At 67.7% G+C, this 27,600-nt stretch overlaps 2 protein-coding genes across 3 annotated transcripts in view; both read left to right on the top strand.

Moving 5' to 3' along the window:
- The window catches only part of CCDC40 (coiled-coil domain containing 40), a 28,459-nt gene extending 14,546 nt beyond the window's left edge, over positions 1–13,913 (top strand). The window contains exons 12-20 of the mRNA XM_045835889.1: positions 1,334–1,760; positions 5,631–5,876; positions 6,593–6,806; positions 7,840–8,009; positions 8,115–8,206; positions 8,801–8,921; positions 11,464–11,652; positions 11,967–12,125; positions 12,995–13,913. Coding sequence (XP_045691845.1) covers positions 1,334–1,760; positions 5,631–5,876; positions 6,593–6,806; positions 7,840–8,009; positions 8,115–8,206; positions 8,801–8,921; positions 11,464–11,652; positions 11,967–12,125; positions 12,995–13,246 — 1,870 coding nt within the window. The 3' untranslated portion in view covers positions 13,247–13,913. The remainder of the gene's footprint in view (positions 1–1,333; positions 1,761–5,630; positions 5,877–6,592; positions 6,807–7,839; positions 8,010–8,114; positions 8,207–8,800; positions 8,922–11,463; positions 11,653–11,966; positions 12,126–12,994) is intronic.
- Positions 13,914–14,663: 750 nt separating this feature from the next.
- Positions 14,664–27,531, top strand: GAA (alpha glucosidase). Of its 2 annotated transcripts, none has more exons than XM_045837258.1 (20): positions 14,664–14,775; positions 16,871–17,432; positions 18,224–18,369; positions 18,812–18,977; positions 19,059–19,155; positions 19,604–19,723; positions 19,824–19,942; positions 20,068–20,199; positions 21,079–21,189; positions 21,390–21,503; positions 21,597–21,681; positions 21,843–21,960; positions 22,128–22,261; positions 23,018–23,169; positions 23,319–23,467; positions 24,492–24,633; positions 25,074–25,223; positions 25,539–25,703; positions 25,954–26,106; positions 26,454–27,531. In XM_045837258.1, the coding sequence occupies exons 2-20, from the start codon at positions 16,908–16,910 to the stop codon at positions 26,511–26,513; spliced, it is 2,838 nt and encodes a 945-aa protein (XP_045693214.1). In that variant the 5' UTR covers positions 14,664–14,775; positions 16,871–16,907; the 3' UTR covers positions 26,514–27,531. The 2 variants fall into 2 exon arrangements, with proteins under 2 accessions (XP_045693214.1, XP_045693215.1); XM_045837259.1 differs by lacking the exon at positions 14,664–14,775 and adding an exon at positions 14,777–14,809.
- Positions 27,532–27,600: the final 69 nt, after the last annotated feature.

Here is a 27,600-nt window from a genome sequence, read left to right on the forward strand (position 1 = left end):
AGAGAGCGCCCACTGGGAACGTGTCCCCAGACACAGGGCCACGGCAAGGGGGCGGGGCCAGCTCCAGCAGTGTGCAGAGTCCCACCCAGGCTCCGAGGCGGGTCCCCTCCTCATCCTCAGACCGCCCAGCCGGTGGGACACGGTCCTACACCCACCAGTTCTTATTGGGATGGTTTTCTGTCGGTAGCTACCAAGCAAGGAAGTTTTTCTCTTTTTTTTAAATGCTGTGATTTTTGCTGTTGTGGTCTTTTTTATTTTTAAGATTTTATGTATTTCTTTATAGAGAGAGGGGAAGGGAGGGAAAAAGAGAGGGAGAGAAACATGCAGAGATGCATCAACCGGTTGCCTCTCGAGCGCCCCCTACTGGGGATCCAGCCTGGAACTCAGGCCTGTGCCCTGACTGGGAATCGAACCTGCCACCTTCGGGTTTGCAAGCCAGTGTCCAGTCCACTGAGCCACACCAGCCAGGGCTCAAGGAAGTGTTTTTAAAGTTTTTTAAAAAATTATCTTTATCAAGTATAAGTGATCACATCACAGGACATTTGAAAAACCAGGTACGGGATTTTTAAATGTTGCTGTCTCGCCCCTTTTGTGACAGTGACACTTTGTCCGTGTCGGACCCTCCGGGGCCGTGGAGGGAGGCGGGTGGGAAGCAGGCAGCCCCTGGGGAGGAGAAGAGCCTCCCCGCAAACAAACAGTCAAATCCCGCCACGCAGGACCGGCCCTCCTCCCCTCGCCGCCAGTCGCAGGTATTCCCACGGCCAGCTGCCAAGCGGGGAGCAGTCGAATTTGAGGCTACGGCCGCCCAGGGGTGGGGTGAGCCGCTGTCCTGTCAGTGTTCCCACCTTTAGAACTGGGATAGCCCTGGCTGGTGTGGCTCAGTGGACTGGGCACCGGCCTGCAAGCCAAAGGGTCGCCAGTTCGATTCCCAGTCAGGGCACGTGCCTGGGTTGCGGGCCAGGTCCCCAGTAGGGGACGCTGGAAAGGCAACCACACGTGGATGTTTCTGTCCCTTTCTCCCTCCCTCCTCCCCCACTCTCTAAAGATAAATAAGTAAATAAATAAAACCAGGACAGCACTCAGGTGTAACGTGATGGCAGAGACGGGCCTCTGCGTGCCAGCTCCCTCCCCTCCCCCACCACTCCATCTCAAACTCGTTCTAGGCGCGGGCTCGAAGTGGGTCACAGCCCTACCACGGTGCCGGCAAGCGGCAGTCGAGGCCCGGCTGCCGCGCAAACCGCTAGTTTCCTCCGCGCGGGCGGGCGGGGGCGGCCGCGAGCCCCGGGTGCTGGCCTGGCCTGACTGACACGCTGGCTTTGCTCTCGTTGGGCAGCGAGTGCCGGCACCAGCTGAAGTCCCTGGACGCCGAGGTGGAAGCCTACAAGAAGTCCATCGTGCGCGAGGAGGAGAAGAACGAGCGGCTGGCGGGCCTCCTGCACCGGGCGGAGACGGGCACGGCGCTGACGCAGAAGCTGACCGCGCAGTGCCTGACCCGGCAGGAGGCGCTGCAGGGCCAGGTCAACACCTACCGGCTGGTGCTGCAGGACACGGAGGACGCGCTGGGCCGCGCCCACACGGAGCAGGAGGCGGCCATGGCCGAGCTGCAGGCGGCCCGCCAGGCCATCCGGCAGGAGCTGGACGTGCGCCGGAAGCTGGACACCTGCATCCTGGAGAAGCTGCAGGAGCAGGTGACCTCCAACAAGATGACCAAGTACTTCCACCAGCTCATCCTGAAGCTGCGGAAGGAGAAGACCAACCTGGTATGTGCGCCTCCCCCCACCGCCGCTGCCGCCGTGGCAGAGGGCGCCCCCCAGTGGACAGCGGGGTTGGGGCGTGCCCCATAGACAGACCACGTGGGGCCGGGGGCCCCGGTGTGTCCCTTCACGTTGCACTCTCTGTAGCCATGAAAGCACCGCGTTTTCATTCGAGAAAACCTGGAGAGGCAGAGAGGCAGTCGGAGGAAAATGAGGCAGCTCTCCCGGGATCATCCTTCTAGAACGTTGGCACGTTTCCATCTGGGGGTGTCTCTAAACGCACACGCCCGTCCACGTGCAACCAAATACATACACACAAAGACACACACAGGGACACGCACATGCGCACACCTGCACGCGCACGCTGGCGGCCACACGCGAACACGGAGGCGCACGCAGGGCCTCACGCGTGCCGCTGGCCGAGTCCAGTCCACCTTCGCTCGTTTTCTGAGACGGGCACAGAAGCGCAGAGACGGGAAGTGCAGCTCGAACGTGTCCCCGCGTCCGTGCTGCTTTGTCTCACTCCGCTGGCCGTCTTTAACGTGGCGTTTTCGACCACGCGGTCGTGCTCACGCCATTGCGTCTCTTCGCCGCGCTCTGGGGGGCGTGGCCGGCTGTCGCTAGGTGTTGGACACTGACGCTCTGCAGGGGCCGGCTAGCCCTGAGCCCTCCACTGTCCAAGGGGGAAGCCCCGTAGCCCGAGCCCCGGGTCCGAGGGCAGGAGCGTGTGAAACGGACCTCAGAACCTCCGAGCCTCTGCCTGGCCGAGGTCGACCTGGAGTTCCTGATGGGGGGGTGCAGCCTTCCTGGCCTGGGGGACCCCCATCCCCCGTCATGAGCTCTCTCTCTCCATCCCCCGGGGTCTTGCCTCCCTTTGCACTGCGGTCCCAGGTCCCCGTGTCCTTGGAAAAGCAGCTCTTTGCTTGAATAGCTTCTCCTTCACCTGTTCCCGTGCTGTGACCCTGTGGGAGGCCCTGTCTCTGCGGGCCCCACCCTGCCCCGCCACAGGCAGGCCCCCAGTGAGGTCTCAGGGGACAGGCTGGTCCCCCCCATGGGTCTGCAGAGCGGCCACCACATGAACCAGGAGCGCACGCCTGTGCTTTTTGGCCCCTCCGGAAGGTTCCGCCTGCATGCCTCCAGCCCAGGGTGGGCTTTTGCAGGGTGGCAGGTGGGGGAACCTAGGTGGAGGTCCCAGGCATTCGGCACGCAGCTCCTTTGGGACCCTGGGCCTTGCCAGCACTGTCTTCCCAGGCAGGAGACCCCTATAGGCGTCAGAGGGTTGGCTCTGACCCTTTACAGAATTTGAGCACAATGTCTGGGGAGGCCCGAGGCAGAGCCCCCTGGAGGTCACTGCTGTGGAGGCGACCAGCAACCCAGCTGGTGCGGCTCCCCTGTCCTGTGGCGGGGGGCTGGGGCCCGGCGACCTGGTGACTGCCTGTAGCTGCCCCACCGCCCCCGGACACCTGGGAGGGGGGCAGCTGTCCTGTCTGCGCCGAGGACGGGGGGACACGGGGCTGGAACCGAGCCTGTGAAAAGCTGGATCTCCTCGGGGCGTCCTGGTGGGCGTCCCGCCAGGCCGTTCTCTGGGAGCTGGGGGCAAGACCAGCAGCTGGGAGCAAACGTGGGGGCCCTGGGGTGCGCTGCAGGGGCTAAGGAGTGCGGGGGGGCGTGAAGCCACCTGTCCGGCCCAGGTGCGGCACCCCTGAAGCCAGTCCGCAGCCCCACCCCCCCAGCCTTACCCTGCCCTCCTGCTGCCCACGAAGCTCATACACGTACTACGGTCAGTGTCCAGAAGAGGGCAGTGAAGAGCCAGCTCAGAAACCCCCAGGGGCTGGTGGCCGGCCGGGTGGGGCGAGTCTGGGGCAGAGGTTGTGGGTGGGCTGAATTACCTGGGCCCGGGGTCCGGAGGGCAGGTGGGCACGGGCCAGCGGTGGGGTCTGGGCAGTTCACTCAAGAGCTGTACTGACATCGGGGAGGCCGGGTGACTCCGTGGGAGAACGGGTGACTCCGTGGGAGAACAGCCTGGGAGTGGAGCAGTGTCCCTGGGGCCTTCTGGCTGGCGGCTGGGTGCTGAGCGCCAGGACAGAGAGCGGGGGGGGGGGGGCCCTGGGAAGACCCCAGGGTGGCCTGGTGACTGCGGATGATCTTGGCAAAGGAAGGGACGGGTGGGGTCGGCCGAGCTCAGATCGCAGTAGGGCCCCAGGGTGGCCCCTCAGGGTGCTGGCGACTGCAGATGCTGGAAGCTTCTGCTCCAGGGGGGCGGGGCCTGGCTTCGAAACCTAGAAATGTCGAGTGTCCTGGGAAGTCACCCACGGTGGCCGGTCAGACAGTGCCTGTGGCACAGAGCTCTTCGGGGTCCATGGGAGGAGCCCAGGTGACCGGGGGGCGGGGGGGAGCTGGGGGTTGGTGGGAGCCTGGGGGCGAGGCTGGGGGGTCAGGGCGGAGCCACCGCCACGGGAAAGGACCCGTTCCCAAGAGAGCCACCTCCGTGTCTGACCTGCACAAACGCCTTTGTGATGACCCCGTGTCACAGGAGGGGACCTGCTTTCTGAGAGCCCGTGGCGGAGGTGGGGTGGGCTGGTCAGAGCCTCAGGACCTCGGGAGGGCCCTGCCATGCTCTCCGGCCGCGCTTCCAGGGCCGCAGCCCCGCCCCTTAACCCAAGGTGGACGAGCGCCCCTGGGTCACACGCCTCTAGGTGGGTGCTGGACAACACCCCACCATAGGACCCTTCTTTGCAGGACTGTGTCCAGCTCTTTGGTCAAAGGCAGGGACGTTTGCCCCACGAATACAAATGGGAAGCCCAGTGTCTGCCACGGCGTTATTCAGAGAGAGACTGTCAGTGACCGCCTGCCGGCGGAGCCGCCGGGCACCTTGGCTTCCTCCGCCGAAGCTCGAAGCTGGCTGACCGCCGACAGCGGGCGCGGGGGCGAGGGATGGGGGCGTGCCCGCCACGGCTGTGACTCCCGCCCTAGACTGTGTTCACAAACACAATGGCCAGGGCGTGGCACGGTCGTCAGAAACGGTAGGGCGAGAAGCGGAGACAAGACCTATCAAATCAAAAAGGGGCTCACGCCCTGGTCAGGTGGCTCAGTTGGTTGGAGCGTCGTCCCAGACACCAGAGGGCTGTGGGTTCGATTCCCGGTCAGGGCAGATGCCCACACTGCAGGTCCAGTCCTTGGTAGGGGCGCATACGGGAGGTCACTGATAGATCCTTCTCTCACACATCAGTGTTCCTCTCCGCCTCGCTCTCTCTGCAGTCAGTAAATTTTTAATCCTTGAGGATTAAAAAGGGGGGCTTACAAACCTCTGTGTGGGGCGTGACCCTGCCGTACACAGAAGGACGGACAGGTTCCAGGCAGGTGGGGGGGCGTGACCAGCCCCGTGGCAGGGTTGGGGGTGATGTCCTCCCCCGTGTCTGCACACTTCCCCGCCTCGGGTGTCACTGTCTGTCTAAGAAGAAACAATCAGCCCTGGCTGGCGTAGCTCAGTGGATTGAGCGCGGGCTATGAACCAAAGTGTCGCAGGTTCGATTCCCAGTCAGGGCACATGCCTGGGTTGCAGGCCACGGCCCCCAGCGACCACACATTGATGTTTCTCTCTCTCTCTCTCTTTCTCCCTCCCTTCCCTCCCTAAAAGTAAATAAATAAAATCTTACAAAAAAAGAAACGATCATTATCTTTCTTTGTTGTGAGCGGTCGATAGTCAGCAAGGACCGGGGGCCCAGAGTTTCCTGCCGTCCCGGTGACAAAGATCGACGGCCGTGACGGCGTGTGCGGTTCCTCCAGCCCCCCCCTCCACCGCCCCCCGCCCCCTGGTTCCGCTGGAGCCTCCCGGGGGAGTCCGGTGCTCAGACGCGCTTCCTCCCACTCGCTCAGGTGACGCATCTCTCCAAAATCGACGGCGACATCGCCCAGGCCACGCTGGACATCACGAACACGGCCTGCAGGCTGGAGGCCCACCGGGCGGCGCTGGCCGAGCTGGACGGCGAGGTGAAGAGGGCGGGCGAGCTCATCAGCACCAGCGAGAGCGAGGTGTGCCGGCGCACGACGCTGATCGAGCGGAAGCAGGGCCTGATCAACACACTGAGCAAGGAGCTGGAGCAGATGGTGTCGGAGCTGGGGGTAGGGCCGGCCCGGGGCTGAGGGCCCGGGGGGCCGCCGGGCGCGCCTGGCCATTTCGGGAATCTCTCAGGGTTCGACGTGGACCCGCGGGGAATTCAACTCTCCTTCCCCACCCGTCCCGCAGGGGGGCGGGGGGCAGCTCCGGTGCAGGGGGGGGGGCGCTCTAAGCCAGGGCCCGCAGCCCTCCCTGTCCGGGGCCAGAGAGCGACTGCTCCAGGTTCTGGGGGCTGGGCTGCTCTCGCCCCTGTGTTGTGCTGAGTGGACAGGTGTGGCTCGGTCCAGTCTGGGTTTGAGGCTGGGGGGTCCCGTAGCTTTCCCAGGGGCTCCGACCTGAGGACCCCAACTGGGGGCCTCGAGCCCCAGTGCTTGGGTCGGCCCCGAGCCCCCGAGGGCTCTCTCCCAGCGGCACCCGGTGGGTGCCAAGGGAAAGAAGTCCCTGAGTGGGACAGTCTGCCGGGAAAAGACCATGTGCGGGGTCCTGTCGGGAGAGCGAGGCCCCGCCCACCCTGTCCCAGGCCCCACGTGGCCGCTGCACGGTGGGGCCCGGCCAGCAGTGGGGACCAGCGGGTCTCCCGCAGCGGGTCAGGGGCATGTGGACGGGGCCCTGGCAGGGGTGCAGGGTCCCTGGGGTCCAGCCCCCTCAACCCCCCCGAGAAAGCAGGCCCCGGCCAACAAACAAGGAGGCTCATTGCGCCTTCTGGCAAACCCCCTCTCAGGGCGAGGAGCTGGGGCCCCTGGAGCTGGAGATGAAGAGGCTGCACCGGCAGCTGGATGAGCAGGGCGCGGAGGTGACGCGGGCCCAGGCCAGCTGGCTGCGGCTGCAGCACGACATGGTGAGGGCCACGCAGGAGCGCGAGGAGCAGCTCGCCTCCTTGCAGCTGCTCCGGAAGGAGGTGCACATCCTGGAGCGGAAGAAGCTGCGCATCGAGAGTAAGGGCCTCCCTCGCGCTCGGCGTCCGGGACTCTGCAGCCCGGGGCGGGCAGCCGGGTGGGGGTGGGGGGGTCCTGTCCGGGGCCTCAGAGGCAGACCCGTGGCCCTCACGGCTCAGGTTGGGAGTGTGGCCCGGCCCGCGGCGCCCTGACCGGCAGGCGGTTTGCAGGCACGGTGGCGGACGATGGGGAACATGCACTGAGTTTGTTAAGTGGCAGCCTTCGGGGTGCGACCAGAGACAGTCCCCGGAGGGGCGCCCTCTGGCCCAAGACAGGGGTGACTCGGCTGGCATCGCCGACACGCTGCAGGTCCCTGGGCCGGTCCCCTGCCCAGGGGGTCGGCGGCCCCTCGGGCCCCCAGCCCGGGGCTTCCGGAACAGAATCCTCCTTCCTCTGCAGCTGAGCTTAGAGCACTGGCCCGCCCCCCCGCACAAGTCCCTGTCTCACCCCAGGCCGTGTCTAAACCCTAGGGGTCTGGCATGTGCCAGGGCGTCTGGGGTGGGCAGGCACCCTTCCTGGGTGCCATCCGCCTGATGGCCACCTGCTGAGGCGCCCTGGTCCCTGTGGCCCCATCTGGTTTCTGACCCAGGGTCCGCGCAGGACGGCCGAGCCACACGGCCCCTGCGGATGCTGCCCAGTGGTCCGGGGTCCCTGCACCGGAGCGGGGCTGCCGCCTGCTTGCCCTGCCGGGGGCGCCGAGCCCCCTTGTTGGAGACTAGGGCCAGTGTTTTCCACCTGTGACCCCTGAGCTTGGAGGGGGCGCCGCGGGCAGGGCCGGGGTCCCCACGTGTCCCGCCATGCCCGGAACCTGTGTGTCCTCCTGTGTCACGCCCCCGCCTGCCGGTCACCGTGCCTGGGTCCTTCCGGGTCCTGGGAGGGACAGGCTTTGGAAACCAAGCAGCCAGAAGGGACCCCGTCCCTCGCCCCCGGCCCTGGAGGGACGTGACTGGGTGGGGGGTGCCCAGAGGACAGCGGGGCGAGGGGAGCCACGGGCCTGCTCACCCGCCCTCGGGGCCCCCGCTCTGCGCCACAGACAAGATCGACCAGGAGAAGAAGGAGCAGAAGGACATCGAGCGGCACCTGCGAGACCTGGACAACGACCTGCGGAAGCTCAACGTGCTGCTGAGCAAGAGCCGCAGCACCTCGGCGGACCTGCAGCAGGACCGCCTGGCGGCCGAGGGCGCCTTCGTGCAGGCGCTCAAGGTCGGTGCCTGGCCCGCCGCCCCTGGGGGGGGGGGCATGGGCGGACGGGGGGCCCGGCTGTGGGCGCCCACTGCATAGCCACCCCCCCTCACCCTCCCCCTGCAGGCCTCGGAGCGGGAGACCCTCCAGATGCAGGAGCGGCTGGACCAGCTGACGGAGGAGAAGGCGTCCATCCTCAACAGCCTGGTGGAGGCCGAGTGAGTGCCCGGCCTGCCCCCCCCTTACCACCCCTGAGGGCCCCGGTGCGTCCGCCGCCCACGAAACCCCCTCCCCGGGCTGGCTGACCCCAGGCGCAGCTGGCCGGTACTGCCGGGTTCTGGTCCCCCGCCCCGGACCAGGTGTCGCTGGAAACAGAGCAGGTTTCATCGAGATGAAGTTTTTTTTTTAATTACATTGTGACTCCAGGGGCAGGGAGAGGAGCGGAGGGGGAAGGCAGGGAGCGGCAGGGTGGTCAGCGCACCCCCCGCCTCCAGGGAGGGGAGCCTCCACGGCTGCGGCCCCTCTCCGGTCCCCAGGGAGGCATGGCCCTCGCTGTGCCTGGGCCGGGAAATGTGCCACAGGCCCCCCGACGGCTAGGGCTGGGCGGGGGGTCTCCCGGAGTGACCGCAGGCGATCGCAGACGTGGGCCCTGGGACGCAGCACTGCGCCCCCCTCTGCCCGGGCCCGACCTCCGGCCCCCTCAGCGGGGCTCCTGGGGGCAGAGGGAGGCCTCGGGGCGGAGCCCAGGGAAGCTGCAGGGGGCGAGCTCCCGAGGCCCCCGGGCCCTCACCCGGCCTGGTCTCCGCCCCGAGGCACCAGATCATGCTCTGGGAGAAGAAGATCCAGCTGGCCAAGGAGATGCGTGCCTCGGTGAGCTCGGAGACGGGCCAGACGGAGATCCGCGCCATGAAGGCCGAGATCCACAGGATGCAGGTGGGCGGGGGCGCGGGGGCTGGCCGTGGGGGGGCCTGGGGGAGGAGCTGGTCTGGGCCGGGACAGTGTCCTGGGCCCAGGTCCCTGGGAGGGTGGCAGCGTCTGTCCTTTCCTCCCCCTGTGTCCCCGGGGGCGCTCGCACAGGGCCGCCCTCCCTGGCTGCCTTTCGCTGGGTTTCGTGACCTTAAGGTCATGCCAGCGATGATGTCACGAGCGGTCACTGAGCCGAAGCTCCGGGGCTCGAAGCACACCGCTAGGGGCAGCTCGGGGAGGTGGATGGGAGCCCGGTCTCACTGGCTGGTTTGAACAATCTGCCCTCTGGCGGGGGAGCTCAGAGGGCTCTGACCAGATACACCTGCTCTGGGTGCCTCAGAACAAGAAAAAACACTCCACTAAGCTCTGGCTGGCATAGCTCAGTGGATTGAGCGCGGGCTATGAACCAGAGTGTCGCAGGTTCGATTCCCAGTCAGGGCACATGCCTGGGTTGCAGGCCACGGCCCCCAACAACCGCACATTGATGTTTCTCTCTCTCTCTCTCTTTCTCCCTCCCTTCCCTCTCTAAAAATAAATACATAAAATCTTTTTTAAGAAATTAAAAAAGATCATTAAAAAACCCAGACCCCATTTAATTGACTTTTCAAACCACAGAAGCCGAGTCTGTGGCCACAGCAGGTCGGTCGCTCCAGCACAGCTCGGACAGACGCACGGACGGGCTGCCGCCGCCCTCCCTCCTGCTGGCGGTTCGCTTTCTCCTTAACAAAGAGGGTCCGTGCCTACAGGTCGGCGACTCCTGGTTCAAGAGCAGCGTGGGCGCCAGCCCGCCCTGTAACGGACACAGAATGTACTCCCCACGTGTTCCGTGCTGAGACTGTCGCTGGCTGATGAAAAGTCGGGTTGTTTCCAGTTTGCTGCTCCGTCACTACACACAATGTTACAATAGTGTCGTTCCAGTAGCCCCTGAGTCTGGGCCTGGCCCCGCAATACCAGACCTCCTCTGAGCAATGCTCCTCCCCTACACACACACACACACACACACACACGGACCCTTCACTCCCGGGAAGCCCCTTCCGGCTTTTCTCTGGCACGCCTCAGCCGCCAGCGTCACTGCTTTGCACTTGGGGGCCGTGACGATCAGGTGGCACACGGGTGACTTGAACACCAGCTCTTGGACTGGACGGTGGACCCGGGGACCCAGATGGCTGCCGAAGTGACAGCCGGGTGGGGGGCGTCCCCAGCGTGGAGACGGGGGACGGGGCGGCAGGCGGGAGGTGTCCCCAGGCTGCTCAGCACGGGCCCATTTAAAACCTGCGAGCCGTTTCTTTCCGGAATGTTCCATGTGACAGCATCAGCGCCCGGTTGAGCCTGCGTAGGTGAAACCTCAGGAGGTGAAAGCACAGATAAGGGGCCTGGCTTTCCTTCGCTGGCACTCTGTGGGCGGGCGCCCGGAATTAGGGTTCCAGGGTCAGAGAATGGGTGACCTCCTGACCGAGCTACAGTCTGACAGATGGTTTTCCCCGGAACGTACTCGAGAATCCCTGTGTCCCTTCGGCCTCTGCAGACAGTGGAGGGTGTTTTTGGTTGGCTAACATTTTAATTTTTTTTTTACTTAAAGATTTTAATTAGTTATCTTTAGAGAGAAGGAAAGGAAGAGAGAACGAGGGGGAGAGAAACATCGATGTGCGAGAGATACATCTGTTGGTTGTTTCTCCTATGCGCCGTGACAGGGGACCGAACCCACACCCCGGGCACGGGCCCGACCCGGAAGCGATGGTGAAACGGCGTCCTTCTGTTTTGCAGGGCGACACCCAAGCCGCTGAAGCCACACTGGTCAGGGCTCCACTGATGTGTTTTTTAAGATTGTATTTACTTTTAGAGAGAGGGGAAGGGAGGGAAAAAGAGAGGGACAGAAACATCCATGTGTGGTTGCCTCTCGTGCGCCCCCTACTGGGCACCTGGCCCACAACCCAGGCACGTGCCCTGACTGGGAGTCGAACTGGTTCTCCTTTGGTCCTCAGGCCGGCGCTCAATCCACTGAGCTACACCGGCCAGGGCTCCACTAATGTTTTCAACTGGGGTAATTAACTGAGCAAAGGCTCACCCGTTGTGGCCCACAGGGCTGTGAGGGCTGACGAAGATACACACCTGTTTCCCTCCTCGTCAGATTCCCGCGTGCCGCCCAGCCCCAGGCCCAGGCCCCACCCACCTCGGTGTGTCTGTCCCAACGGAGAAGGTTGCCCTGGGACAGTCCGATGACCCACACTGCAGACGAACCAGACTCCGCTGGGGGCCGGGCTGACGTCCGTCTTCCGGTCCAGCCCTGGGCTGCGTGCGGTCCTCGTGCGGCCTGACCTCTTCCAGTCTCCGACCGGCTCTCGGGGTCGCCCTGCCCCCCTTTCACTCTCCACGCGGACCCTCACGTGACTCTGTCCAGCGGACGGGGCATCCAGACCCCTGGTCCTCCGGGGGCTGTCTCCCCGCCAGCCCCGGCGGGCGTGGGGCGGCGGCCAGCCTCCCACCTGCCCCCTCGGCCCCGCGTCTGCAGGTCAAGCACGCGCAGCTGCTGAAGCGACAGGAGAGGATGGTCCGCGACATGGAGCTGGCCGTCACCCGCAGGGAGACCATCGCCACCCAGGCCGAGGGGCAGAGCAAGAGGGACAAGAAGCTGCTCACCCGGACGGACTTCTACCACAAGCAGGCGGAGCTGCGGCGGAAGATCAGGGACCTTCACAAAGTAGGGGGCCCACCGGGGACGGCCCGGCCACGGGCCGGCGTCCACCTGTCGCCCTCCCTCCGGGTCGGCATGGGCCACCAGCCTCGCTGGCGGGCGTCACCGGCCTCTGGGGAGCGGTCTGCGGCGCGGGCTTAGCCGGAACGCAGCCCCCACGCCCCCCACCCCGGGTCACAGACCCCGAGGGGCGGGCTGTCCTTGCCCTCTCTGGGGGTCCCCCCGCGTGGTGCGGAGGAGGCTGGCCAGAGTCCGGCTGCCCTCCTCCTGCTGGCCAGCCAGGACACGGGGCCCTGCGTGACCCCATCTGTGCCCCCTAGGCCACCGAGGTGTGCAGCAACAACATCCTGGAACTGGAGGAAACCCAGAAGCGCATGAGCGACTCTCTCGTGGAGAAGCAGGCGCAGCTGACGGCCATGCAGACGCAGACCGAGGAGCTCGAAGCCGACCTGGAGCGGCTCACCGCCCTCAAGCGGCAGGTAGACTGGTGGGGGCCCCGCCAAGCGCTCGGCCACCCTCTGTCCGTCCCACACGCATCAGGCTCCGGCCGTGGTCCCGGCACAGCCCTGGGAGGCAGCAGCCGCTGTCCCCGAGGCTGCGTTCTGGGGGCAGGGGGACAGGTGGTGAACACGGTCAGAGCAAAGCCATCAGGTGGCAGAGGTGGCAAATGCAACGGAGAAGAATAAACAGAAACAGAGTGGGGTGGGATCGCGCTTTTAGGTGAGGGGCTCGGGACAGGACAGGACATCAGAGGCCGCAGGAGGCGGGGGAGCCGGCCACCCCAGGCAGAGGGGACAGTGGGCCAGGCTGGAGCTCCAGGTCACCCGGAGCCACTGGAGGCCACAGGCTGGACTGCGGGGAAGCGAGGCCCCCTCGGGGGACCACCGTGGTGACCTTGGACCTTTCTCTCTGGGCGGGTGCGGGGCTGAGAGGACCCACAGAGAGGACCACCACCCGCCGTGGGGCCAGTGGGCGGCGCTCCGAGCGCACCCAGAACTTCAGAGTCGTCCCGGTGGGATTGCCCGAGAGACTGGGCGGTGTGAGCGGAAGAGGGTCAGGCAGGCCTGGGGACTCTGGGGCTGGTCGGCTGGGACAGGGAGACGGCAGCGGGAAGTGTCCGGCCTCAGGCCCACCGCACGGCCGGTCACCTGCCCCTCGGACGATGGAGGAAGGCTCTACCCCAGCCTCATCCCCTAGACGTGGGGACATGTGCCTCCTGCTGTCCCTTTCCCGTGCAGCTCTGCTCTGCGTCCTATTTTCCAGTCTGGGATTTTTGGGGGGGGGGTGGGCGGTGGGCGTCCTCTCTACACTTCCCCAGCCTGACACGGGGTCTCTTGTCCCACCCAAGAGACTCTCCGAGCTCGTGGCCCTGCAGACACGCCTGAAGCACCTGCAGGCCGTGAGGGAGGGCAGGTACGTGTTCCTGTTCCGCTCCAAGCAGTCGCTGCTGGAGGAGCGCCAGCGCCTGGACAACCGGCTGGCCACCATCGGCACCATCCTCGCCCGCGTGCAGGAGGAGCACCCCCAGTTCCGGAAGGCCCTGCTCAAGCTCACGGAGACCGTGGCCGGCAAGCTGGGCGCCCCCAGGCCCTCCCTCTAGGAGGCAGCCCGGCCTGCGCCTCCCAGGCCGGCCCCCCGGGGAGAGGCAGTGAGTTCGAGTGTCACCAGGGGCCACGGGATCTCTTTGTGTCGTGACAGCCACGTCTGCCCTCAGAGAGTGACACCGATGAGAGAAATGCACAGGCCAGCCCTGCAGGAATGTTTCCCAACCACCCACCAGACTAAACCAAGTCAGACCCCAAGGATCCCAGTCGCCCCAGGCAAGTCTTCCCTTCGCCAAAGCAGCGCCTGCAGACCAAACCCTGCTCCCAGGCTGCACGGGCTCCCCGAGCGGGACCTGGGTCTGGGGGCTCCCGCTTCTGCGCGTAGAGTGCTCCCACGGGCGCTGGGCTTCCTGCTCACCTGGGCTGGCGCCTGCTCTGTCCAGTGGGGCGCATCGGAAAACCCTCCTTCTCATCCGCAGCTTGCCCGCTCCCACCTCCCAGGGAACTTGGGTCCCTTCTCCTGCCCCCGCTCCCGGCCTGGGTTAAACCCCGAGTCTCAGCTCAGGGGACAAAGTGCAGGGGCAGTGACCACCCGGCGCTATTTACGGAGACCTAGTGACTGCAGTGAGCCCGCGCGTAGTGGGTGCACACTCGGACCCTCCCGGCTCTGCCCGCTGGTCCCGCCTTCATTGTCACCCGAGTGTCCTTGTCCCACACCCAGTTCCTGAGCAACTGTTGGTACCTGTGTCCTCTCTGTACCGTCAAGGGAACACAGTCTACAAAATAATTTCACTTTCAAACTTTTCAACAGGAAAATAAACTATTTTTTTTCTGAATATGGAGGAAGGCATATTTATTCTAAAACAATAAAGACAAAAACCATGAGGAAGCTGGGGACGCCCTAAGTGTCGCCAGCTGCGTGCCGGCGCCTTGCTGGTGACCCCTCGGCGGGCAGGATCCCACGGGGTTCGGGTTTGAGTTCCCCTCCGAGAAGCTCGCTCCTGTAAACGGAAGAATTTTCTCACTGTGTGAAAAACTACTTGTGGACGTCCTGTAACGTTTTCACCACGGTCGACTCCATGGGTAACGTTTTCCTTCGCGGAGAGAGTTACTAAGTTTAAGTTGAGTAATTGAAGCTGCTTCCAACAGTTCGCTCTCTGCCATTCCGGTGCCGAGCACCTGCGCCCGCCTCTCAGGCCGGACTGGCAGGAGGGGGGCCCCTGGGCCGCCTGGCCGGCTCCCAGGAAGCCTGACTGCCGCCAGGGCGTGCCCGCGGGTGCGTGTCGGCCCTCCCCCAACCTGGAATGCATCAGAGCGCCGCTGCCGAGAGCTGCAGCGCCGGGCCAGGTGCACCGCCCACCCCGCCCACATTCCAGGTGCGTGGCCGGAGGAGCCACTAGGGGGCGCAGGGCCAAAGGAGCGCATCCTCGCCCAAGGCGCCTGCGCAGACTCTGATCGCGTGACCCATCCCTCCCCGGCCTCGGCGGGCGCCCGCCCGCACCTGACTCGCGGTCGCTGCTGCAGACCCGGCGCGCGTGCGCAAAGGAGTGCGAGGGCCCGGAGCTGAGTGCGCGCGCGCGCGGAGGTGAGTGTCCGGGACCGGGCGCGCGTGCGCGGAGGTGAGCGGGCCGCGGGTAACGGGCCCGGGGCTGAGCGCGGTCCCAGCGAGGGGTCCGGGCGGTCCGCTGCAGCCCTCCTTGTCGGGTCGGGGCAGCCGTGAGGCCCTCAAGGGCAGCACGGATTGATGGATCGATGTACCGGTCGTCAGTGATTTCCCCTTGGAGAAGCTGGGCACGCCGTGCTAGGGTCCACGCGCGGCGGGGGCAAGAGTAACGACTGGGACCCCGGAAGCCGCACGGTCCTCATTCAGTCCCGCGGTGCCGGGCCAGGAAGGCTGCACTGGCCCATTTCACGGGGAGGCAACTGAGGCACGGGCGGACCCTTGCTTGCCCCTCCAGTTGGGGAGCTGGGCTTTGAACCGGCTGATCTACACCGCCACCCTGGCCGGGGACCAGGGTCTGGGCCACTTCCCTGAACGCCATGACGGTCTTCTGGGGAGCAGCGCTGCTGGACCTCCTGACCTTCGACTCTTCCCCTTTTTCTCTACATTGCCCCCCCCCCCCCCACCCCCCCCCCCCCCCCCCCCCCCCCCCCCCCCCCCCCCCCCCCCCCCCCCCACACCGCGGCTCGCCCCATCTCTGGCACCCTTCCCCCGGCAGCTCTATGGAAGCCGCGGGAGGGCTGTGGCACTAGTCCCCCTGGGCTCCGCACTGCACGGTACCTTCTGAACTCTGGGTGGGGGGGGAGGGTGTTGCCCACGAGCCCCTGACCGAGGACCCTGCTGACACCCCGAGTTCCCTAGTTTCTGAGCTGTCGTGATCACAGCTCTCAGATGTGTCTGGAAGGGTCAGGTGGGGCCGGGACACCTCGTGATAGAAAAAATAAATAATCAGTCTTTGCCCCCCACTCCCGAACCCCTGGTACCTTGGGAGTGACGTGTGTCTTGTATATGCTAATGAGACGATGGGTGGCTTGGGGCCGGTCCCCAGAAAGACAAGCTGGGCTCAGGGTGGGAACTTTCACCCCCAACTTCTGGGGAGCTGAGAGGGCCAGTGATTAACCAATCGCGCCTGCAGAACGAAGCCCCAAACTACTTGGGGTTCAGAGAGCTTGCGGGCTGGTGGGCGCGGTTTGATGCTGGGAGGGTGGCAGGCCCCAGAGGCTCCCCACATCTCCCCCCCCCCACCACCGGTACTTCAACACCTGGCAGCTCCTGAGTTGGACCCTTTACAGCAAACCCAGGCTCTGCGACTCGTCCTGGCCGATAGCGAGCCTGAGGAGGTTGGGGGTCGTGAACCCTTGGCTTTCCAGCTGGTCGGTCAGGAGTGCAGTGACCCCCGGCCCCCCCTGAAATTCCCCACTTTCTCAGACAGACAGAAGGGACCCCCCCCCCCAAGTCCCTGCACACTTAGTCCCATGCTGGTGTCTCTGCTCCTCAGAGGTGCTGGACCCACACTGGTTCTTACAAAATACTTAGAACGTACAGATGAGTGAAAAAAGTGAGGTTCTGGTGCGGCTGCCGTGACAGAGGCTCCCCCAGCCACGCCGGGGTCCCCTGAGCCTGACCTCTGGCCGGCAGGGGCTCCGGGGGCCGGGCCTTTCCCCTGGGCCTGGCCCCGGGTGTTGCGCTCGGCTGCAGTGCCCGAGACTTCTGCGCAGGCGGTAACCCTGTGCAGGTCAGCGGGAGGGGGCAGAGGGGAGGGGGCGGGCGGTGTCCCTCAGGACACCCCACCGGTCACAGTGTAATAGCCTCAGTGTTCATGCAGGAGCCGGTTCACCCCGTCTGCCGTCTGCCGTGGGGACCGGCTCGTTCCACTTGTCCCTCTGCCACGCGGGTCTTCCTGTGTCCTCAGGTCATTTTTACAGACCTCCCAAATAAATGCATTTCGTTTGCAACGGTCCCCAGTGCTCTGCAGCCCCGTTTGGGACTTTTCTCCCCGTTCCCTTTCTCGCCGCCCCCACGTCTGTCAGAACAGTGCTGGCCCGCCCCCTCGGCAGACCTGACCTCTGGGCCGCCACTCACACGGGGTCACGTGCGGGGTCTGGAAGCTGCTGTGAGGGCCCCGAGGCCCAGCTGCTCCTCACTCCCCTGTCGAACAGCATGGTTCCTCTCTTCACAGGCCGGCGCGACCAGTCCCCACAGGCACCGCCGAGACCATGGACCGGAGGCGGCCGCCCTGCTCCCGCCCGCTGCTGGGGGCCTGCGCCCTCCTCTCCTTGGCCGCCGCTGTCCTCCTGGGGCACGTCCTGCTCCACGATCTGGCGGTGATGCCCCAGGAGCCGCGCGGCTTCTCTCGAGACCCCGAGGAGAAGCTCGGAGCTCACCAGCAGGGAACCAGCGGCCCGGGGCCCCGCCCCCGCCCGGGAGCAGCACCCACACGGTGCGACGTGCCCCCCAACAGCCGCTTTGACTGCGCCCCCGACAGGGCCATCACCCGGGAGCAGTGCGAGGCCCGCGGCTGCTGCTACGTGCCCGTGGGGCCGCCCCGGGGCTCCCAGATGGGGCCGCCCTGGTGCTTCTTCCCCCCCAGCTACCCGAGCTACAGGCTGGGGAACCTGACCACCACGGCCACGGGCTACACGGCCGGCCTGGCCCGCGCCACCCCAACCTTCTTCCCCAGGGACATCCTGAGCTTGCGGCTGGACGTGCTGCTGGAGACCGAGAGCCGTCTCCATTTCACGGTGGGCAGGCCGGCCGGGGTGGGTGGGGCCCATGACACGGAGACACGGAGGTCGGATGGGGCTCCCCAGGGGTCTGGTGATGCACAGAGTATGCCCGGCCCCCACGGGCAGCCCTGGCATGAGCAGACACAGCGCCCACCCCCTGGTAGCAGTGGTCGCCAGGACAGTGGAAGGCAGGGGACATTCCCAGCCGGGGCAGGGGGCAGCGTCTCGGCCCCTGGCACACAGCCCGGCGCCGGGCGGGGGTGCTGCTGCCCAAACGCAGGTGCAGGGGCAAAGCGGGGAGCTGACACCTCGTTCAGAGGGCCCTGTCGTCTCCACGGCACTTAAAACGCCCCCGTTCACTGCGTGGTCACTGAGTGCACCAGACGAGAGCTGGGGCCCCACCCTCTCCCGTCCGCCTGTGGCGGCCCGAACGGCGGCGCCAGGCTCAGCGGGCGGACATACAGGACAGGATGCGCGGTAAACTCAGGCCAGGTAGCCAGGGACTGAGTTCACGCTTTCAGTGACGGTCCCACGCAACCTCGGAGACACACTTACCCTAAAGAAAGGTGTTTCTCTGAACCGTGGGCTCCCCAGCACCCTGCACCCGACCTGCCACCGCGGCGGGTATGCTCTGGAGGCGAGGAGACTGAGGCTCAGGAGGGTGCCCGCCGCGCCTGGGCTCCCGGCCGTGCTGGGTCTGAGCTGACCCTCGCTCCCCGGGGGGCAAAGGGCGGAGCGGGCAGGTGTGGGGACGGCTGCCAGCCCAGCGCCATGACACCACTTGTGATACCACTGCCCGTGTCTAGATCAGAGACCCCGCCAGCAGGCGCTACGAGGTGCCCATGGAGACCCCGCGCGTCCGCAGCCGGGCGCTGTCCACGCTGTACACCGTGGAGTTCTCCGAGGAGCCCTTCGGGCTGGTGGTGCGGCGGAAGCTGGACGGCCGGGTGCTGTGAGTGCTCAGACCCCGGGCTGGGGATCAGGGAGTTGGGACAGCCCGGCCCCTGATCCCCGCCCTGGGCCCACCCCTCTGGCTCGGGCCTTCCTGCTGGAGCTCAGGGCGGCCACTCCCAGGCCAGGGAGGGTCTGGGGCAGCACCAGCCTGCAGCTGGGGCTCCTGGGGCAGGCCCGCGCCTGGGGCCCATCGGGAACAGTGTGGGCTCAGCCGGGCAGCACCCCGTGTCGGATGTACCCCGGGCACTCACTGCACTGCGTCAGGTCCCCGGGTTGCAGGGCCTCACGCGGCTGCTACCGCCCGAGGTCATCCCGTCTAGAGCCGGCCAGGCCACGCTGGCCTCCTCAGGGGACACCAGGGCCTGGGGTCCCTCCGGGAGGGCCTGCGTCGGGTTCGCCTGGCCTCTGCGTGGTGATGCCACGCGGTCCCTTCCCGGCAGGCTGAACACCTCGGTGGCGCCCCTGTTCTTCGCTGACCAGTTCCTGCAGCTATCCACCTCGCTGCCCTCCCAGCGCGTCACCGGCCTGGCCGAGCACCTCGGCCCCCTCATGCTCAGCACCAACTGGACCAAGATCACACTCTGGAACCGGGACCTGGCGCCCACTGTAAGGGGGGCCCGGGGCGGTGCCCGGGCTGGGGGGTGCTGCACAGGCCAGGGGGCCAAGAGCCGTGTTCTCTGCGCCCAGCCCGATGCGAACCTGTACGGGTCCCACCCTTTCTACCTGGTGCTGGAGGACGGCGGGCTGGCGCATGGGGTCTTCCTGCTGAACAGCAACGCCATGGGTGAGCCAGCAGCGCCGCCCCCCCCCCGCCGGTTCTGAGCCCCCAGGCCGAGGGCTTCCCTGGGCACGGCCCGGTCCCCTCCTCTGTCTCTGCGTCTGCTCTGCCCAGCCAGGGGCTGGCAGGGGGCTGTGGCCCGGGGCCAGGCCTCATGCGCTCTCCTAAGGAACTCGTCCAGCGGGCTGTGGCCTCTCCAGCTCAGCCCTCGGCCCCGGGAGTAGGCGGAGGCCAGAAGGGGGAGGTCTGAGGTGCAGCCACTCAGTGAGGTCCCCAGCAGGTCCTCGGGGTCCCCTGCGCCCTAGGCAGGCTGGTCCCAGGCTGCCTGTGGGAGGGCACTCCTCTCCGGAGGGGGTCTGGCCTATCCACCTGTGAGGGGCCGAGGGTCCCGGGGGCAGATGGGAGTGTGTCTCTGAGCCCAGGGCTCCCCCCCCAACCCCCGCCCCCCCCACAGACGTGGTCCTGCAGCCGAGCCCGGCCCTCAGCTGGAGGTCGACCGGCGGGATCCTGGACGTGTTCGTCTTCCTGGGCCCGGAGCCCGAGAACGTGGTGCGGCAGTACCTGGACGTCGTAGGTGGGCCTGCTCCCGGCCCCGGGCGCTCCCGCTCACCCCTGCTCACCCCCGCTCACCCCCACCCCCTCCCGCTCACCCAGCCGCCTCGTCCGTCCCGCAGGCCGCCCGTTCATGCCGCCCTACTGGGCGCTGGGCTTCCACCTCTGCCGCTGGGGCTACTCCTCCACCGCCGTCACCCGCCAGGTGGTGGAGAACATGACCAGGGCTGGCTTCCCGCTGGTGAGTGCCGGGGGCGGGGTCCTCGGGGCGGCGGGCAGGGGGCAGGGCCGGGGGTTGGGGGCCACGGGCTGCCGGGCCGCTCCCCAGGCCCCCAGCGCCCCGCGCCCCGCGCCGCCGCCCTGCAGGACGTGCAGTGGAACGACCTGGACTACATGGACGCCAGGAGGGACTTCACCTTCAACCGGGACGGCTTCGGGGACTTCCCGGCCATGGTGGAGGAGTTCCACCGGGGCGGCCGGCGGTACGTGATGATCGTGGTGAGTGCCCGGCCCGAGAAGCTGCGCCCGGGGAGTAGGAGCCGCCCCGGCGGGTGGCTCCCGCTCTCGGTGGTGCCACCCTGCGGCCGGCCGCGGGCACTGGGGCCGTTTGTGGAGCCTCCGTGACGGGGAGGGGGCGTTGGGTTTGCAGACTCGGCCCCTGCTGCCAGCGACGTCCCGCTCAGGGTCCCTGGGGACATCTGCCTGCTGCTCAGGCGCCTTACGGGTCAGCGTCAGGGTCAGGGCGTAGGCTACTCGAGGGGGCGCTCAGTGGACGCCACCAGCACGGGCGGGGCAGGTGGAGCCGCGTGCAGGGCTCTCGTGGCTCCGGCCCCGCCTGCCCAGCCGGCTCTGTCTCCGGGTGGAAGGCGGCAGGAGGCAGTGGCCCGGCGCAAAGACAGCCCCTCCCCGGCTGGTCCCCGCAGCCGTGCAGTTCAGGGGCTGCTGGGGCCTGTCCTGTGCCCAGCCCTGCGGCCGGAGGTGGGGAGGGGAGGGACGGCTGAGACCCAGCTGCCGCCACCGCGGGTGCCCATCAGGGAAGTCCCTCCGCCGAGAGGCTTGCCGCCGTGCTGGCGCCGGTCCCTTGTCCTCGCCGCCCCTTTGATGGCGGCTGGCGGTGGCAGCGGTCCCCCTCGGGGAGACCGATACAGACTCTGTGTCTGTTCTGAAAGGAGCGGGCGCCCCCCCACCGGCCGCCGGAACCCGTGCTCCGCCTCTGGCAGCCACGGGCACGTCCCCGCTCGGTGGACGCACGGACGGCTCCGTCCTGCTGGGGCGCCCTGCTGACAGTCCATCGAGAGCATTTCCCCTCTTCCCGGCAACTGGCCGGGGCCACAGCTCCGGGCACTTCCTTCTCCCACTGGCCCCTCTGCCCCCCAGGACCCCGCCATCAGCAGCTCCGGCCCCGCCGGGAGCTACCGGCCCTACGACGAGGGTCTGCGAAGGGGGGTCTTCATCACCAATGAGACCGGGCAGCCGCTGATCGGGCAGGTAGAGCGGGGGGCGGCCGGGGAGAGAGTGTGGGGGGTCCTGGCCACTGGGAACAGGGCGCTGTCCAGCAAGGGGGTGCCGTCCGGTGGGACAGAGCCAGGCCAGGCCCCAGCCGGGGGGGACGGTGGCTCCGGACAGGAAGGGCCACGTTGAGTCCTTCCATCGGGGGCCCCGGGCTCCACCCCTCTCGCCTCTCACAGGTGTGGCCGGGGCCCACCGCCTTCCCCGACTTCACCAACCCCGAGACCCTCGGCTGGTGGCAGGACATGGTGGCCGAGTTCCACGCCCAGGTGCCCTTCGACGGCATGTGGATCGTGAGTGCGGCCCCGCCCCGGGGGTCCCTGGGCCTTGGGGCCGGCCCCACCCCCTGTTCCGGGTGGGCGCCCACCTCTGGGCCTCCCTTGCAGGACATGAACGAGCCGTCCAACTTCGTGAAGGGCTCCGTGGACGGCTGCCCGGACAACGACCTGGAGAACCCGCCCTACGTGCCAGGTGAGCGCCCCCCCCCCCCCCCGCCCTTGGCGTCCACCTTGTCCCCGGAGAAGTGGGGTCTGTACAGGGCCGTGCCCCGAGTTCTGAGGGCGCTCCCAGGATGTGGGGGGCACCAGCCTGCCGGGCGGAGGCCCCCTGGACACAGTGCCCCTCGCCCCCAGGGGTGGTTGGCGGGACGCTCCGGGCGGCCACCATCTGCGCCTCCAGCCGCCAGTGGCTGTCCACCCACTACAACCTGCACAACCTGTACGGCCTGACCGAGGCCCAGGCCTCCAGCCGGTGAGGCCCGTGTTCAGGGCTCCCATGGGGGTTGCGGGGCAGGGGGCAGGGAGGGACCCCGGGCCGCCCCGGGCGGGGTCAGATGTCAGCGGGGCCATGCCTCCCCCTCTGTCCCAGCCCCGTGACCTCTGACCCCCTGCACAGCCCTCTGTCCCCGCCCCGCCCAGGGCCCTGGTGAAGGCTCGGGGGACTCGCCCCTTCGTCATCTCCCGCTCCACCTTCGCCGGCCACGGCCAGCACGCTGGCCACTGGACGGGCGACGTGGAGAGCAGCTGGGAGCACCTGTCCCTGTCCGTGCCGGGTGAGAGCCTGTGGCGAGGGGGTGCGTCCGGAGCCAGGTGCTGGGCTCGGCCAGCTCAGGGATGCACGCGCAGCTGCGGTGGCCGAGGCGCCACTGATTCCTGTGGGGCACGGGCCCATGGGACTCTGGGCCCACGGGCTGGCTGCGCACTCTCTTCCCCGTGGAGGGGTGTCCCCACCCCTCCACTCCCTTCTCCCACTGTGTCCCTTCTGGCCACCACTTCCTGAGCCGCAGGGGACTGCAGGCCTGTGCCTCTGCTCTAGGCGAGGGCCACACCCGGGGCTGGAAATGCAGAGTCAGACGCGCGCCTGCAGCAGGGTTGGCTCCGGGGGGTCCCGGGTGGGGTCCCGCCTGCCTCTTCCAGCGGCTGCGTTGCTCAGACCTCTGGGTCTCTGTCACCGCACGGCTCCCTCCTCCTGTGTCCTGGTGTCCTCATAAGGTTGCAGGTCACAGTGGTTCAGGGCCACAGGGCCTCACCCCAGGACCTCAGGGTCGCACTCGATCCCGTCTGCAAGGGCCCCTGTTTCCCAATAAGGCTGCAGCTGCAGTGCCGGGGCTATGGCTGGAATGCCATCTCATGGCGGGGGGGGTGCCAGCCAACGCCAACGGGCTGGCCTGCTCTGCCAGCCCCCGGCCGGGAGTCAGGGAGCAGTGGGAGGCCAGCTCGGGGCTGCCCCACGGGCTGGCGCCCAGCACAGCAGACCCGTCTGCGGGCTCCGAGGCGCTGAACCGGCCCCGTCGGGCTCCGCCCTGCAGAGATCCTGCTGTTCAACCTGCTGGGCGTGCCCCTGGTGGGGGCCGACATCTGCGGCTTCCGTGGCAGCACGTCGGAGGAGCTGTGTGTGCGCTGGACCCAGCTGGGGGCCTTCTACCCCTTCATGCGGAACCACAACGAGCTGCAGAGCCTGGTAGGCAGGCGGCGGGGTTCCTGCCAGGGCCAGCACTCGGGGGACGGGGTGGGGGGGGGCTGCCTGGCCCAGAGGTGCAGGACGCCAGGGTGGGGGGGGCCTCCCATCCTGGACGCCAGTGCTCCCTCCACCCCTCTGCCCCCTCCCAGCCCCAGGAGCCCTACAGGTTCAGCGAGCCGGCGCAGCAGGCCATGAGGAGGGCGCTCACCCTGCGCTACACGCTGCTGCCCCACCTCTACACGCTGTTCCATGGCGCCCACACCAGGGGCGACACCGTGGCCCGGCCGCTGTTCCTGGAGTGAGTACCCCGGGTCAGAGGCGACAGCCCGCAGATGCCCCCGGGGAGGGAGGTGACCCCCGGCCCAGGGAGGCAGAGCCAGCCGGTCCTGCTGCGGGGCGTCCCCGGAACTGAGTGAGAGCAGGTGCAGGAGAGAGTCGAGGCCAGAACCTGTGCTCTGCCTGCTGGGGTGCTCTCCGCACCCCCCACCGTCCCGTTAGGGTCCAGCTCAGGGCTGGGGCACACCAAGCCCAGGACCCCCGGGAGGCAGAGCGCTGAGCGGGGACCGTACGTGGAATCGCGCCTCAAGTCAGAAAGGCTGTTGTGATGGAGTCTGTTTGGGGCGGTCGAGGGAGAGGGGCCCCGGAGCAGGGCCCTGTCTCCGTGAGAGGGGCCACTCCGCAGCACGGCCGCCCCCTCCCCCCGCAGGGGTCTCCGGGGCAGCGCCGTCAGTCAGCCGTGGGGGCCTTCGGGTGCTCTCCGCCCACGCAGCGCACGGCCCCGAGCTCCAGGTGGGCGCACTGAGCAGGCCCCGGAGACGGGCGCGGCGTCCCCACGCGCTGCGGGAGTCGGCTTCCCGAGCAGCGAACGCGGGAGGAAAGGGGCGGGGGGTTGACTCGGAAAAACGGCGTTTCTCTGAACACGAAGAGACGCCTTAGAACCGCTGTGAACGCAGACCAATCAGAGATGCGGGCCAATCAGAGAGGCCAACCAATCAGAGAGGCTGACCAATCAGAGAGGCCGGCCAATCATGGAGGCCGACCAATCATGGAGGCCGACCAATCAGAGAGGCCGTGGCGGGCAGAGCGACAAAACCTGGGGCTCCGTGGGCCAGAGCGGCCCTGAGGGCCCGGTTCCCAGACGGGTGGCGGGTGGCACCCTGCCTGGTGTGTCCCCTGCCAGGGGGAGACTCAGGCTCCTTCCCGGCTCGCGGCCCCCACGTGGGCCAGGTGGCCGGAAGTGGCCCCGCCCCGAGCTCGGGCCTCGCCTGGCGAGCACGCGGAGCTCAGGCCCCCGCACCCCGCCCCTCCCGTCCCACGCGAAGGTTCCCTGAGGACCCCCGCACCTGGACTGTGGACCGCCAGCTGCTGTGGGGCAGGGCTCTGCTCGTCACGCCGGTGCTGGAGCCCGGGAAGGTGGAAGTGACTGGCTACTTTCCCGCCGGCACTTGGTACGACCTGCAGGCGGTGAGTCCTGGGTCCCGGGTGGGGCGGGGGGGGGGGGGGGGCTGCGAGAACAAAGGAGCCCCTCCTTTGTGGCCTGTGGGAGGGTTCAGGTGGTGAGAGGGGCGCCCTGCTCCCCAACACCCCCCCCGCCCAGTCCTGGCAGGAACCCACGTTCCAGGTGAGCAGACCGAGGCCCGAGCAGTGACTAGCCAGGGGCCTTCCTGCTGCTGCTGCCGCCGCCACCACTAACCTGACCCTGCCTCGCCCCCTGACCTGTGCCCACCCCTGGGCCCTGCATCTGGGCCCCTCAGTCCCTGTTCCCGCTAGGTGGCCAGTCTCCGCCCCTGAGGTCACAGCAGCTCGTCTCTGCCGGGCCTCCTGGGCCTCGGGGCGGAGCCCCCGCCGAGGGCACAGCGCTCAGCACTGCCCGGGTCCCTCGGTGACGTGCCGTCCCCATCCAGGTGTCAGCAGAGGCCCTGGGGAGCCTCCTGCCTGCGCCCACGGGACGCCCCATGCCGGCCATCCACAGCGAGGGGCAGTGGGTGACGCTGCCAGCCCCCCTGGACACCATCAACCTCCACCTCCGGGCCGGGCACATCATCCCCCTGCAGGTACCTGAGCCGGCCCCTGGAGCCCCGTGTCCAGACCCGCACGGCTGACCGTGGCCTGCCGGGCGGAGGGGCGGGGCCTGCTGGGCCGGCCTGCGTCGGGAGTCAGACAGCCTGCCGACAGCTGTGGGCGGCCCACCCCATCCCCCAGGGCTGCGCCCCGCCAGGCTGGCCCCCACGGAGTCCCGGCCCCCGGCTGCAGGCTGTGCTGCAGACCCTGGTTGCCTGGGCGCGGGGCTGCCCCCACGCAGTGTCCCCTGCTGTGGGTGTGGAGGCTGCCGCCAGGCTGGCACAGTGACCTGTGTCCCCGGTTCCCAGGGCCCTGGCCTCACGACCACGGAGTCCCGCAAGCAGCCCATGGCGCTGGCCGTGGCCCTGACCCCGGGCGGGGAGGCCCGGGGGGAGCTCTTCTGGGACGACGGGGAGAGCCTGGGGGTGCTGGAGCACGGGGCCTACACCCAGGTCACCTTCCTGGCCGGGAATGTGAGTCGGGAGCTGGGCCCAGGGTCCCGAGGGGGCCACCCGTCCCCTGGGGGGGCAGCCGAGGAGTGGGCCGTCCGTGCCCATGGGGGTGGTGGGGTCCCGAGCATCGTGCCGAGACGCCAGGGTCTTGCTCGGGCCAGGGTCTCGGGGCCCTCGGCCCCTCCCTGGTGCTGTCGGGGGGTGGGGTGGCGGGGGAGCCCCACCCAGGCTGTCTCCTGACGGCCACTCTCTCCGTCTCGTGCGGGGCCAGAACACAGTCATGAACCAGCTGGTGCACGTGGACAGCGAGGGGGCCGGCCTGCAGCTGAGGAGGGTGGTGGTCCTGGGGGTGGCCTCGGCCCCCCAGCAGGTCCTCTCCGATGGCGCCCCGGTCTCCAACTTCACCTATAGCCCCGACACCCAGGCAAGAGCCCACAGACGGGGCGGAGGGTGTCGAGGGTCCTCGGGGCACAGCGTCCCCAGCTGGCATCATGGGGCATGCTGTCTAGAAGCCAGAGGACGCCCTGCATCACGAGGGGCGGGGAGGGTGGGTCCTCGTGGGGGTGGGAAGGGGCTTCTGCCTGTGTCCACACTGATGGCACCTCCTTAGAGGGTTTGACTGAGGCGGCCGGTGCCGAGAGCATGAGGGCCCCCCCCCCGCCGCTGCACCCCCACCCTCCCGTGATAAGCCTCCCCGGGGCCGAGCACTCGGGGCCCTGCCTCTGTGGGTGACGGTGGGCTTGGCGGCCAGCGGTTCCTTCTTGCTTCCAGACCCTGGACATCCCTGTCTCGCTGAGGGTGGCACAGCAGTTTCTGATCAGCTGGTCCTAACGGGCGGCCCCCGTGCTCCCCTGAGCCACGTGGCACCGACTCGCCTTCCGTGTCTCCCTCCCACGCCGGGGCTCTGCCGGAGCTGCACCGTCACAGCACCCGGCCACAGCACCCGGCCGGGGCCCCAGGGGGGGCCGTGCCCTGGGGGCCGCCTGGATTCCGAACGTTTTCCCGGGAGACCTGCTCTCCACAGCCCGTCCCTGGATTGCACATGTGGTCAGCTGCCGCCGGCCGCTCACCCGCCCGTGATGAGGGGTGGGACGTGGGGGGCCTCACCCCAAAGTCGCACCCCGGGGTGGCTCTGCTGCTTCCCTGGCCGACGGCAGAGCTGGACGGTCACCACAGACCGCTTCCTGGGGAACTCAGAATTCCCAGGACCAGGGGAACCTTCCTTTCAAGTGCAATTGTTTGCCACAGAAGGGGCGTCTGGGCGTCCCTCTGGCATCCAGGGTGCGAAGCGGGTGCCGGAGGGCCGTGACGTGGAGGCCGGCAGTCCGCCGCCCGTGGGCCCCTGGCCTTTCCCGGGCGGGGTGGGAGCAGGCTGCACTGCGCAGGCTCAAAGTAGCCCCTCTATCCCTGCCTCACCTCCCGTCCCAGCACCCTGGTCCCCGGGCAGCCGCTGGTCTCGACGGACCCCTGCGGTGCGCAGTCTCTGTGCGTGTGCGGCGACACCTCGTGCTCTCGCCGCCGCCACATAGCCCTCCCCAGGCGGGCCTGCCGCGGGCACCGGCTCTGAACCAGCACCGTTCTGTTTGGGGCCCTGGGCGGGTGGCGTCTCCACGGCGGTCGTGGCACGAAATGAGTGGATGTGCTTCACGTCTCTGGAGCAAACACCAGGCTGATTCGGTCCAGTCCTACCCTTGGGCGTGGGGGGTCCATGTTAAAAAGCGGCCGCACTGCCCTGGCTGGTGTGGCTCAGTGGACTGAGCGCTGGCCTGCAAACCAAAGGGTTCCCGGTTCGATTCCCAGTCAGGGCACATGCCTGGGTTGCAGGCCGGGTCCCAAGTTGGGGACAAATGAGAGGCAACCACACATGGATGTTTCTCTCCTCTTTCCCCTTCCCTTCCCCTCTCTCTAAAATAAATAA

This window comes from Phyllostomus hastatus, unplaced genomic scaffold, assembly GCF_019186645.2.
Source record: "Phyllostomus hastatus isolate PE091 unplaced genomic scaffold, TTU_PhHast_1.1 phas_contig_210, whole genome shotgun sequence".
NCBI lineage: Eukaryota > Metazoa > Chordata > Mammalia > Chiroptera > Phyllostomidae > Phyllostomus > Phyllostomus hastatus.

What these genes read in the sequence shown, in the direction of transcription:
- GAA (XM_045837258.1), top strand. Translation starts at nt 16,908, where the DNA reads ATGGACCGGAGGCGGCCGCCCTGCTCCCGCCCGCTGCTGGGGGCCTGC. An exon ending in AAGCTGGACGGCCGGGTGCT is followed by an intron (nt 18,370 to 18,811) that starts GTGAGTGCTCAG and finishes CCTTCCCGGCAG; the next exon opens with GCTGAACACCTCGGTGGCGC. An exon ending in GCCCGGCCGCTGTTCCTGGA is followed by an intron (nt 23,468 to 24,491) that starts GTGAGTACCCCG and finishes TCCCACGCGAAG; the next exon opens with GTTCCCTGAGGACCCCCGCA.